At 38.7% G+C, this 12,884-nt stretch overlaps 1 protein-coding gene and 1 long non-coding RNA gene across 2 annotated transcripts; one reads left to right on the forward strand and one right to left on the reverse strand.

The window, feature by feature from the left end:
* Positions 1 to 2,366: 2,366 nt before the first annotated feature.
* On the forward strand, positions 2,367 to 3,641 carry LOC134624736 (uncharacterized). The gene is made up of 5 exons (XR_010093638.1): positions 2,367 to 2,432; positions 2,501 to 2,578; positions 2,734 to 2,772; positions 3,073 to 3,151; positions 3,339 to 3,641. It is a non-coding gene; the product is annotated as an uncharacterized LOC134624736 (long non-coding RNA).
* Positions 3,642 to 11,800: 8,159 nt separating this feature from the next.
* Positions 11,801 to 12,884, reverse strand: LOC134623879 (Fc receptor-like A). Its single transcript, XM_065470222.1, has 4 exons — positions 12,844 to 12,884; positions 12,519 to 12,764; positions 12,306 to 12,432; positions 11,801 to 11,810 (listed from the first exon to the last, which is right to left on the reverse strand). The coding sequence occupies exons 1-4, from the start codon at positions 12,863 to 12,865 to the stop codon at positions 11,801 to 11,803; spliced, it is 405 nt and encodes a 134-aa protein (XP_065326294.1). The 5' UTR covers positions 12,866 to 12,884.

The raw sequence follows: 12,884 nt of genomic DNA on the forward strand, positions 1-12,884 counted from the left end.
CATACCTACTCCTGGGAGCGGCTAGTGTTCGGCAGGTGCCGGCACCCATTCCTGTCCTCGCTGGTGGCTCAGATGAGCCATTTTCCTCGTTTTCTGGAGGCTCAGCAGAACTAGCACAACCACCACTTCAGCCACCACTACAAACTCTGCTTCTGTCCCTTGCTCAATCATTAGCTCTGTTGCTCGCTGGCCCTGTTTTGCCTCAGCCAGAGGTCTCCAAATCTGCTGGCTCAGCTTCACCTGAGCCCTGTGGTCTCCATAACTGCTGACCCTGCTTTGCCTCAGCCAGGGGTCGCCCCGCCTGCTGGCCTAGCATCTGTTCCCACTCGGGGCTCTGGAGAGCCCCGAGTGGGAACAGAAGCTGTCTGGTCCAGCTTCAGCAGCTGTGACTGCCGTGCCGCTGTTTGGTCCTCCGTCTCCACGTCTATGTCCATCTACATTATCACACTGTCACTTGCCACCTTCCTGGCCATCCTCCTCTGAGCTTCACTGCAGGGAGTTAAGCATAGATGTAGAGAAAAGATGTAAATTGCAGACTGTATCTGACCATACAGTCATATGATATATTAATTACTATTTGTCTGCTATTATTAATTGTTAATTTCCATTATCTAGCTCAAAAGGTAGTCCTATATGGTACACCATACTGAGAAAACAATATGAATACTAATACAAAAATGTGTACTTAATATAAGTATATTTCACCATTTAATGTTTATCTTGCAAGCCGATGGGGAGGTGCTGCCAGATTAGGTGGGCACCTGATGACATTTTGACCTACCTTTGTACTGTTTTGTGGATATCCACCAACAATATTCCAAATTTGCCAATCCTGTCTCTATTTTAGTGTTGTACAGGTAATAAAACAACGACAAAACAAGACTTAAACATGATTCAAAGACAAATCAGCTAATTATGAGTGGTCCCATATTAATATACCCTAGATAAGCCTTGCAGGCATTTCAGCAATCTTTTAACAGGTCAACACTGGACAAACGCTCAGAAAACAATGGCCATGAATGTCTGATGCTCGGTGGATCTTTCCTTTGTCTTATATTTTCTTAACCATGCAATATAAACAGGCAACCGAGAAGACCATGACTAAGCCTGAGTTGCAGATAAACTCCTCGTCATGATTATCATCAGTTAGCCAGTTGACATTTTGGAGAAGTAACAACTTTTGAAACATTGTTCAAAACTGAAGGTCACACATTTTAACGCGCCAGAGGGCGTGTTCGCCCGGGGCGCCAAACAGGCTAGGACAGTGAATTTCAAAACACATCAGAAAACACACATCTTAAATGAAGAGTGGGTGTCACTTCACTGTCACTTCACCTCTCTTTTGGACTTTCTTGCTCTGTATGGTTCACTTCATGCGTTTACACTGATCTACCATCACTACCTCTACTCCTTGCATCTTCACTGTCATACCTTCTGCTCCTTCACACATGTATTCTGTCTACTCTCACTATAGATCACAATTGTGGCTGGCTTCATTTCTCTAGCTGGAGGTAATTGTGTGTGGGTTAATTTCTCATTCTGCAACGAGAAGAAAAAATGGAAAATACGAAAATATCAAAAAATTGTGTGTATAAAATAAACTTTAACAAACGTATAACCTGTACAAACTATAACACAATAATTGAGTCATCTGGAAACTAAAAAACTGGAAACTAAATATTGGCCATCCCAGGAATACAGAAGCTGCAGCATTAGGATATAATAAAAAAAAACAAACAAACCCCAAAAACACATTAAATAGGCTACAAGAATGATATTAACAAATGACGAGACAAGAAGCTGAAAACCCTGTTCACCAAAGAGACAAGGAACAAAACTGAAACATAAAACATTTTCACAACCCAGAAGGTCAATGCACAAAAGTAGGGTCCAAAACCCAGGGATCATAACTTGGACATCCATCCATTTTCTTCTGCTTATCCAGAGCCAGGTCATGGGAGCAACAGCCTACGCAGAGAAGCCCCTACGTCCCTTTCCCTAGCTACCTTCTGTAGCTTCTCTACGGGAACACCAAGCCATCATTCCTTTAATATGGTGATGATTATTATTCTTTTTAAAAGACATGTTCAATCCTAATTAAACACATGAAATATCATGTAGTTATACTCTTTGGAGACACTTTGTCAACTAGTCGGTGTAAAGTTAATTAGGCAGCCGAAAGGAGAAGTAGTCAGTATGAGGAAATTATTCTGGTGAAGAAATAAATAGGTGCAGTGGAAGTCTGGCAAGCATGAATTACATGATACACGTGTCAGTTTTTCAATGTTAGTTCCCAGTTTTGATGCGTCAAAGAAACAGTATATAAGCACTGATCTTACTGCTGTTTAGCACCTTCTCACTGGACGGCTGAAGCTGTCGGTCGGTGCTGAAAAGAAATCTACTCTACAAATATTCTTCATATTCTCCAGAAGGTCTGCTACAAAATCTGTTCTATCCTTTTTTTAATGAATGATGTCTTGATGTCTTCTGTTTTTCACAGAGATATTAAAGATCACCATGAAGCTGCTGATTGTGTTTGCGCTTCTTTGTGTAATGATGCCTCTGATCATTACTGCTCGTGAGTATTAAAGTATATTGTACATAATGTGTGTATATGTCTGTATGTATCCATAAAAATAACAGTTTTCAATATTAAATGGAAATTTAACAATCAAAGTCAAGATCTGATGTTTTAATATAATTTGAACTTTTTAATTTGAACTTTTATTACAGAAAAATCAGGCAGCAGTGGAGCAGAGGATAAGCCATCAGGTGGGTCAACATTTTAAAAACTCAAAGCAAAATTAATCACAGTTCTGTCATGCTGAACGGAACAGCAATATGTCAATGTACTACAAAGTCTGTAGTACAAATGTTGTGTTATTTCAAAATTATTATTTTTTAATGTAAATTGAAATCTAAAATTTTATATTAAATATGGCAAAATATTTAATTAAATATATACATTTGAAAAGTGTGTCGATAGAATAAAAAAAGAAAGAACATCATGCAAATACAAAATGTTTTCACAGATCCAGAAAAGTCATACAAGTGTAATTTGCTTGTCTTTAGAAGAGCATGTTGTTGAGAAGAGATGTACTTGGGGCAGATGTTGCACTACATGGCCACGGAGATGCAGAGGGCGACGGGGGTAAACCTGATTTTTGATTTACCACTTTGTTTCTTTCTCTTAATATTTAATAACAATATCCATTCTTTTTGTACAGTGCTGTTAAAGTATACAGTTTTTTTTTGTTGATGCAACATACTGAATATTTCCCTCAGTATACATGTCTTATAGTTTCAGTTAATATTGTTTTCTTTGTGTGTGTAAACAGGAAAGACATGAACGAATGATATATGTACGGTCACCACTGATACCGATTTTGTCTGGGTCTGAAAAAGAAGATGATTCCTGGTCTTCCATGAAAAGCATGGGCCATCAGACAAAGAAGCAAATACTTTCATCCAACTCCCTGAACTATCAGTTTCCCCTTTTACATCTTTACTTATCTTCTTTCGCTGTATTGCTGCATAAAGAATGAAGCAACAGGTGACACAAACTGGAGTGGACTGGATTGTGTCTTTTAATCGCAAAAACTATTCATTTCTGTTCTTATTATCTTCATCATTAAACTCTTAAGCATTAAATCAAATTGGCCTCTGAGTCTTTCTCACATGTCACTTTTTTTATTGGTCTAAACGTAAACACCAAATACTTTTTTCATCTCTCTTTATTTTTAAATACCTAAATAGAAAATAACAAGTCTGACCTGCTAATATCTGACTGAGCTCAAAGTATTTAGTAAAGAAGATCCTAAATAATATCCAGAATAAAGTATTAATATTAAGTTGGTCCAATGATAATTTACAGAATTGATCTTAGCTACTGTTTGATATGTGAGCAAACAAAGCAGATGGTAAAAGGAAAAGGACTCATAAAATACCTTTTCAAAAGGACACATTTTATTTTTGTCTTCATTGATACAAATACATTGTTGTCATATTTGCTTGACTCATTTTTATTGTACAGTGCAATGATTTAATTAAACTAAATAGGATATGGATCCTCTTCTTATTACTTTTTCCATACAGAACTTATTACAGTTTATTTTGATTGAGTAGACACAGCTTAAAAACAATATGATGCCATGTTTTGCCTTTTCTCCTGTCCTTTGTAGTCCCTCGTGTTGGAATTTATTTATTATCTTCAAGGCTATATACCTCATAATTAGCATCACCCATTTGTTTTATCCTTCACTGCACACAGTGTTTTGTAGAGAAGTTTTGAAAGTAGTCTGAACACTCTGATACTAACAGGCACAGACAGAAGCCTGTTCTCTGAGGAATTTGAGGGGGATGGTCTGCCTGGACAGGTGATGGTACCAGAAGGTAGAAAACTTTAAGCCTGACACTGCTAGAATAAACAGGGTCATACATTTCTGGGGTTAGAGAAGCTCTCTTTCCTTTTCCTTTCCCCCTCTCTTTCTCTTCATGTAGGCCTGACTGGAGGGCAAGAGGTGGTTGCCATGGTAATGGGAGTGTTGCCAAGGTCATCTCTAAACATGTGTGGATTTCAGCCAAATAAGGAGAACTGTGGTTTTCCTCCCAACTTTTGACCAATCACCTTAGTTTCCTGTTTATCACACATAAAAAAAGCATTTACTGCTGAGGCACAGCAGCCTTTGTCTCTGAGCCAGAGAGAAAGAGGTCCATGGAGTTGTGTAAAATAATCCGAAATTCTAACAATTTGATAATAAATAGTGAAAACTTTTAATTCAAGCATATTTGTCTACTCTCATAAAAAAAAAAAACAACACTAGTTACCACTGTAATGCAACTAGCTGGGGGACAAAGTACAGCTATATAAAATGAGGGCGATTTAGACTTGTAGTCAAGACCGCCTAAACCAAGACCAAGACAGACCGAGACAAAAAAGTCTTTAAACTGCAGCCAGATGCTGCTTCGTTTACGGGTGTCGTTCATATTTATGTGTTTTTGCGATACACTCGCACAGCCCTCCTCACCGCTGTCGACTGTCTCACTCACTTACTGAGAGGACAGACGCACGCTCCACTTGACCGTCGCGTCTGTCACCCTCTCTGTTTTTCACACAATGATATTATCCTATATCCTCGCATGTGATTGGCCACAATATGGAGGGATTGGAGCATAGCTGAGCCACTGTGTGAGAGCTGAGCAGCGAAAGGAAATTAGGTGAAGAGCCGGCTCTAGCTCAATGGGAGTCGACTCTGATTCACTACAAAGCACTTTCTAAGCACGGCTCTTAGAACTGATGCTTTTGCGCATGACACGAACGTTATCGGACGTTATGTTGTGTGTCATGGATACTGTTGACTCCAAATCCCCCGACCACTATGTTGATCTGAGACAGCAAGACCGAGACAGCGAGATCAAGACAAGACCAAGACCACGTAAAAGACCGGTCTCGAGACATCCAACTGTAGGGCGATCACGACCTGATCAAATCTTCTGCCTTCAAGGACACAGCCCTGATCAGCAGTGATTGCCCTAAATATGAAGTCTTAGTCAGTTTGAAAGAGATATTTATGTGCACACTTGTTTGATTGTTATAATATTCTGCACCCTCCTTTTGACATTTTGCTATTTTAAATAATATTTTCAGTTTGTCCCAATGACTACATCCTCCCTGTACAGTAATGTGAAAAATAAATTACACCCTCTTTCACTTGTTACCATGTATCCGTTCAATTCAATGTTTTTCATAGAGTGCCAAATCCCAAAAACAGCCACCTCAGGGTGCCTTATATTGTATGCTTCAGAAATTCATGAGACATCCTTGTCACATGTGTGAATGCCTAAAACTGGTTCTTTTCCATAGACCTCAGTCATACAGGGCACCAGCTTCACTGACGAAACACAAAATCAACTATGTGAATGTTTTCCTTCATTCATTCTGCTCGGACTATTTGTTGTATTTAACATTTTACACATGTTCCTGTCTGACAAAAACAATAGACTCTACTTAGTGTTAATGTGAAACATTACTACATGAATGATTTTTAAAATAAATCAAGATACAAAATCATTACTTTGAATAAATACATTGGATCCTGCCATCATGAAGTTGTTATTTTAGTGTTTCAAAATAGCTTGTACTTTTCTCTAGATAATTTTATACGTTGCATTTTAGCATCGAACTCTAGAAATAATTAGGTGCTATTTCTTAATTTTTTACTTCCTAATATTCTATTATGGTAGAATATAAGAATGCTTGCTGTATTTGAAAGCATAAATCCGGCCACAGTTTGGATGGGATATGAGGGAGGTCAAAGTGTGGCTTATGAACATCCCATCATTTGCAGGACTCAATCTACATGTTTAGTGTGTTTATTTACAACAATCCACAAAGTAAACATTAGTGAAGGTCCAAATTCCAACAGTATAATTTCTCCACACAATCACTCTTTTAAAACACTTCTCAAAGAGGCAGAAAAACCAATCACACGGGCAGAGAAGCGAGGCTTTCACTAACTTATTTATAGTTTTTCAGTCATCCAGCAAAGACTGAAGATGAGCACCCACCGTAAGCAGTTGCTTCCAAACAGGGACATCGAGGACAGGTGTGTGATCGCTCATATGACCGTGGAGACCGAGGGTGGGAAGCCCTGTTTCTGCACAAAAACAAACACATTCACAAACACGTACAGATGGAAGAGAGGAGCGATTGAATGCTTAACATGTTAACATAAATATTTGTGAATGCCTGATCAGTATTAAACCTAACTTCATGCTTCACCCTTAAAAGCATATTACCAACAAGCTGCTTACACAGCAGTAAGCCTACCACAAAGGAAACTTTTCATAAGTCTGATTTAACTCATGTTCTTAAACTACATTTTATAACCACATTCCACAAAAAATGCCTCATTTGTTATCTTGGCTGAATAAGACATTATTAATGAGGGTGTTTGGATTTCATTGAAACACTGAGTGTTTCATGTGGTCAAAAGACAAACATATTGAAAACAGTGATGAATGTCAGATGCTTGGTGGATCTTAATTTTGTCTTATGGTTTCTTAACCATACAACACGTACAGAAGAGCGTGACTGAGTTTGACTTGGAGATAAACTCATTATCATGATTATCATCAGTTAGCAAATAGCCTCGGTTATAGTTTGGAGAAGTAACAGCTTTTGCAACTTTTGAAACATTGTTCAAAACTGAAGGTCACACATTATGTCACAAGACTTGTGAATTTCAAAACACATCAGAAAACACACATCTTAAGAATAAGAGAGGGTGTCTGTCTCCTAAATCCAAGTTGGGCCTGAAAGCTAAAAGCTCTGCCTCACACGACCTGAGAAGAAGGCAGCAGGCACGTACTTTCATGGGTGTGGGCCAAGTTATGGAACGACCAAGGCGCATGTACCCTATATTCAAGGGCGGTCCCAACCTGTTTGGTGCCCTGGGCGCCCTCTGCCGTGTCACACACACACATAGAGCTGGGCGATAGAACGATAATGATATGTACTGCGAAATAACTTTTTCTTGATAGAAAAATGAAACTATTGCGATAGACCTCATCTCTCTCTCTTCCTGTCTTAAACAAAAAAAAGAACATCCAATCCACATTAAGTAGCGCATAGCCGAAACAATCACAGCCGTACAGCACAAGTGCCAAGCCGCACATGTGTATTTGTTTGGGAAGCAGCCAGCCGCCGTGCCGGCAGGGTAATGGAGAAAATGAGTGTGCCCGCTAGAGAAAAATCAACCGAGAGCTTGGGTGACCAGGTTACCGAAGAGAACACAGATGACGGTTCCAATTCCGGAGAGATTGTTGAAAGGAAGGGCCAGAGAGGTTCCGTAGACTGAAAGCGCTAATTCGTCATCGAAAACAACCAGGAGAATCCCTGCGAAGAAGCAACAGTCAATTGAGTCGGCTTTCTCCAGCGTCTTACCATATGACAAAAAAGCTAAGAGACATAGCGACATAACGAATGCCATAGCCTACTGTCTTGCTAAAGACATGCTACCAATAAACACAGTCGAAAATGAAGGATTCAAGCAGCTAATTGAGGTAATAGCTAAGCTATACAAGAAGGAGAGATTGAGAATTTCCTTTTAGTTCTCAGTTTATTTGATATTGACAAAAGTTAGTCAATTTTGTCTGTTCTTCTGTAAAACAAACTAAGATTTATTTTTAGAATTGATATTTTTGTTTCTAAGTGGAATTGACAATTTATTTGTCTGTTTTGTTTGTTCTATTTTGAAACTTAAATGCTTTAGCGGCTGCCTTTTGTGTAGTTTGCAATATTTGGCTTTATTTATCTGAAACTGAAGTCTCATGTTCCTTAAGTACATCTACCCTGTTGAACTTATTATGGGAAATAAATATTAAAATCAAAACAAGCTGCTAATTATTTCACATTTTACTTGTGAGCAATGGCAAATTTAAATCTTACAAATATAGTTATTTGGCTTATATCGTGATATGTATCGTTATCGCCTGAAATGAAAAAAACATATCGTGATATGAAAAAATCTTATATTGCCCAGCTCTACACACTTACATAAAAGATATTAAGGACTGTACATATTTTATAGTAAAAACTGTTGTCGGAACCATACAGAATTTAACCAGATAAACATGCATACACACACATATATATATGGAGACAAAGAGTATGCATAGTAGTAGTACGGCTAACAAGCAGCCATTATAATTCACCATACAATGAGAATAGGACAAACCAACAATTGACAATGACTAATTAATATTGTGCTGAACACAGTCCAAAAGATTCAGTAAGCTACATCAGTGTCTACTGTTTACTATCATAGCCAAGTGGCTAACAAACGTAAACAGACGTTTTAACTATCCCTACTAATTAATGTTATCTTGTTGTATCTCTGTTGTCGTCAGTGCTATCCTCTATGCTGTTTCATGCTGGGGCAGCAGGTTGAGGGTCACAGATGCCAACAGACTGAATAAACTGATCCACAAGGCCAGTAATGTTATGTATAAGTTATGTATAAAGCCGGCTGATATAATCCAATATATGAATTAAAACACAGGCAGCTCTTAAAACTTTTTACTAAATTCGGACAAAGCTGAAGTTATTTTATTAAATTGACAGAAACATGGTGTTTAATGAGGTATTTACTCTGCATGGCCTCCAGCACTACAGTGAGTATCAATGTATTGACTCTGTTTATCCATAGTCAGGTGACAGTGGCAGAGTTTTCCTCGTGATCTTTACCACAGTGATGTTTTCCATCCTCCTGAGAGATCCTGAGACCAGATGAGATATAAAGTGACTCCAGTTCATGGCTGTGAACATCACCAGCAGACTGTCGGTGGGTGTAGGTAGGCTCATGTTTAATCATCTATATGGAATTTTGTCTATTTAATGTACAGCAGTGGAAGTTTGAAATAGGGCATCTTCCAGTTTGTCAAACTACCACCCTGATATTAAACTCTAACTCGCATTAACGTGGTGACCTGCTGGATGTTAAAGAGGTTATCGGCTGTGCTGTAATATCCAGTAGATGGGAGCAGACATTAAATGTGATTCAGGTGCATTTTAACTTCACTGAGAGGTTTAGCAGGATGAGCTCTGAGTTCAGGATCCTGAAGGAAGTCCAGCTCATCAGTTTGTAGTTTCAGACACTAAAACACTTCAGCTCAGTTTCATCTCAATCACCGAATGTGACACTGTGAATGTTTCACAGAGGAAGAAGAAAGAAAAGTAAAATATATATATATATTAAATTAAATGAAAAAACAAAACAAAAAATAAAACTACAACTGCTGTTTCTAGTCTGTGGTTGTGGTTTAATGTTTATTATTTTGTGCACTCAAGAGTGTATCAGTTAGCAACAACCAAACAGTAACAGTCAAACTTTCCATCTGACACCTTGGTGAAACCCAAAGAACCACACGAGGAAAAACAAGTGAGAACAAATAGAACAACAGATAAATAACACTGAAATTATCGAGGACATAAAACAGACTAATAGGTTTATTACTGATATAGAAAATGACACATTCAAATACTGAATGTAATTCAATAAAAATCAAAATATTTAAACATGTGGATGTCCTCTGGTCTGAGGTGCTGGGGAGACCAGTTAGAGCAGCTGGACGTCAGTGTTTGGACTGGTGGACTACTTCAGTGAAGAGTAGACAACGTCTGACTCTGGTTTAAAGTCTGAACACAAACACACACAGTTCAAACAACAGGAAGCATGATTACAAGCTTTTTAGTTCAATTAAGACCTCCAATCTTCACCTCTCTGCTTCACACATAGTCCCAGTTCAGAGCTTTGATCTGGAGTCAGGATGTTGTGTGGTTAGCTTAGCTAGGAGTCAAAGATAAAGAGCAGCTGTACCTGGGATACCTTGTTGGTTCATAACTGATGTCTTCAGCTGGTTCACTCTCTGCAGAATAAAACACATTTAAATTACTGAAGGTGATTTTTTTTAAGATTCAGCTTCATGAAGAGATGTGGTTTATTTATTATAATAAACCACAGCAGCTTTTCTCAGTTTTCTCATCTTCATATCTTTGCTGTGAAACACAGAGTGACCACAAAGACCTTGGAGGTGTTTCTGTGATTAGGAAGTCAGACGACCACAAAGCCTTTATCTTTTCGACACTTCACCACAGAGCAGAAAGCAAACATGTTCTCACAGCATGAACACTATTATTAGACAAACCAGAAGACTCTGCAGCGAGACGTCTCATCAGCTACAGACTGCAGTTACACTAGATTCATCAACATCAATGTACATGTTCAACATGTTAGGAAGGCACAGAAACTATGAACTGTTACTGAGATAGAATTTAAAATGTTGGAAACACAAATGTTAAAAACAGAACTGCAGAGCTGTTAGTTTCAGTTAACCACAGACCACAAACACACAGTCCAGCTCACAGTGAACAACACTCAGTAAGTACAGAGATAAACACACATGATTACATCTGAGAAATCAAACCATAGTCAAAGGAAACAAACGTATAATTGAACTATGTATTTAAATGTGCCCTCAGTGCTACGCTGCATAAATGTTCATTTAAAAATAAATCAAACATCTTAGCAGCCATCATGTTGTACCTTTTACATAGTAACAAATGAGCTACAACTTAACATGAGCTAAGGTCACATGTTTCATCTTTCATCTGTTGATTGGCTGTTTGAGAGCATGGGTGTGGACACTTGCTTTTACTAATTTATATTCAGAATTCATTTCTTTCATTTCATCTCCTTTTTAAAATATTTTCATACTTGATCTCTTTACATCGTGTCAGTTTAGATGGTTTTGACTTCAGGTTCAAACAACAAGCCCTGAAAATAAAATATAATTAATCCACCAACTGGATGTTTTTACTGTTACGGCAGTCATTTATGACCAGCCTCTGTGAAAGTCGACGATTTTGTTTCTGGAATGACCAGACACCAGAGCTACCAAAACCAAGCGAAAAATTACATATCCAGATAAACCCACACCAAACCAAGATTTGACGTAACCTGACACTTTGGTTTCCCTAGAGCAGGTTTCTCTGATTCCACTCCTCAAGAAATACTGTCCTGTAGCTTTTAGATGCATCACTACTCTTACACAGCTGATTCAAATGGTTGAATGACCCTTTTTTAGCATGCCATCAAGTTTGCCAAAGGCCTGGTAACAAGCAACACAATCATTCAAAACATGGAAAAGCTGAAGGACAGCAGCTCTCGAGGACTGGAGTTGGAGACCCCTGATCTAGGGGATCTTAAGCAGGGGACTGAGATCCTTTTGCTGTTTGCCTTCACTTCCAGCTGAGGAGACAACAAGGAAAAGGTGAACACTGCTAACATGATCCCCGAAAATCTGTTAAATTCAAAATATCCCCAAATGATGAATGTGTGCTTTTAATCGTTTAATCTTTACCTTTCAGTATCAATCATAAATGGAAAAAATATAGATAAACATAATGGAACCCTGATCTCCACTACATAAATGTCCTCGCAGTATAACAAAATTAAGAAAACACAACATCACCTCTGCTTTGTCTGACTGGCTGTTGTTGATGATTTGATGAAACTGTACATGACATGAGTGATGATGTCATCTTCTTCAGCTTCTTCTTGATCTGCTGAAATTATCCAACATGAACAACGATATATATTAAATATCAAAACAGAGATCACATTTAAGAAAGTTGTTGCTGTGATCATAATGAATGTGAACTTTATTCTACTAAACAAATAATACATGAAACATCAGGAAGTCTGAGTCTCACCATCAGGTTTCCTGTGAACACATCGTCTCACCAGCAGAACCAGTAACACCACAACCACAACACAGACTGATCCAACACAGGTATGAGAGAGGAACCAGGGTTAGAGGTGGTCATAATTGGAGGTCTGGATGTAGGTGGAGGTGTGGTGGTGTGTTTGTCTAAAATAAAGCAAACACAGTCATTAAGTTGTCGTCACATTGTGAATGTTGAAAGCTGCAGAAACACAGACAGGTGAGTGTGTCACCTGTGACAGTGATCCAGCTGGATGGAGACTCTCCATGACCGCTGATGTCACACTTGTAGAGGCCTTCATCAGACCTGGAAACATGCTGGATGGTCATGTGACCTGTAGGCTGCTTCCTGATGAGGGAGCCATCTTTATAGAAAGCAGCTGGGAGGTTGGAGGGAGTGGTCTTTGTTTTACAGAGCAGAGTGACGTCATCTCCCTCCATCACAGGGAGGACAGGACTCTGCAGGATCACTGATCCACCTCAACACAGAGACAAACTACAGCATTTCATCCATTTACACACAGCTTCATCAACACTAACTCCACACACTCAGCTTACCAGTGACTGTCAGGTTAACCATGTTACTGATGGGACCCTCT

This window comes from Pelmatolapia mariae, linkage group LG3_W (assembly GCF_036321145.2).
Source record: "Pelmatolapia mariae isolate MD_Pm_ZW linkage group LG3_W, Pm_UMD_F_2, whole genome shotgun sequence".
Lineage (NCBI taxonomy): Eukaryota > Metazoa > Chordata > Actinopteri > Cichliformes > Cichlidae > Pelmatolapia > Pelmatolapia mariae.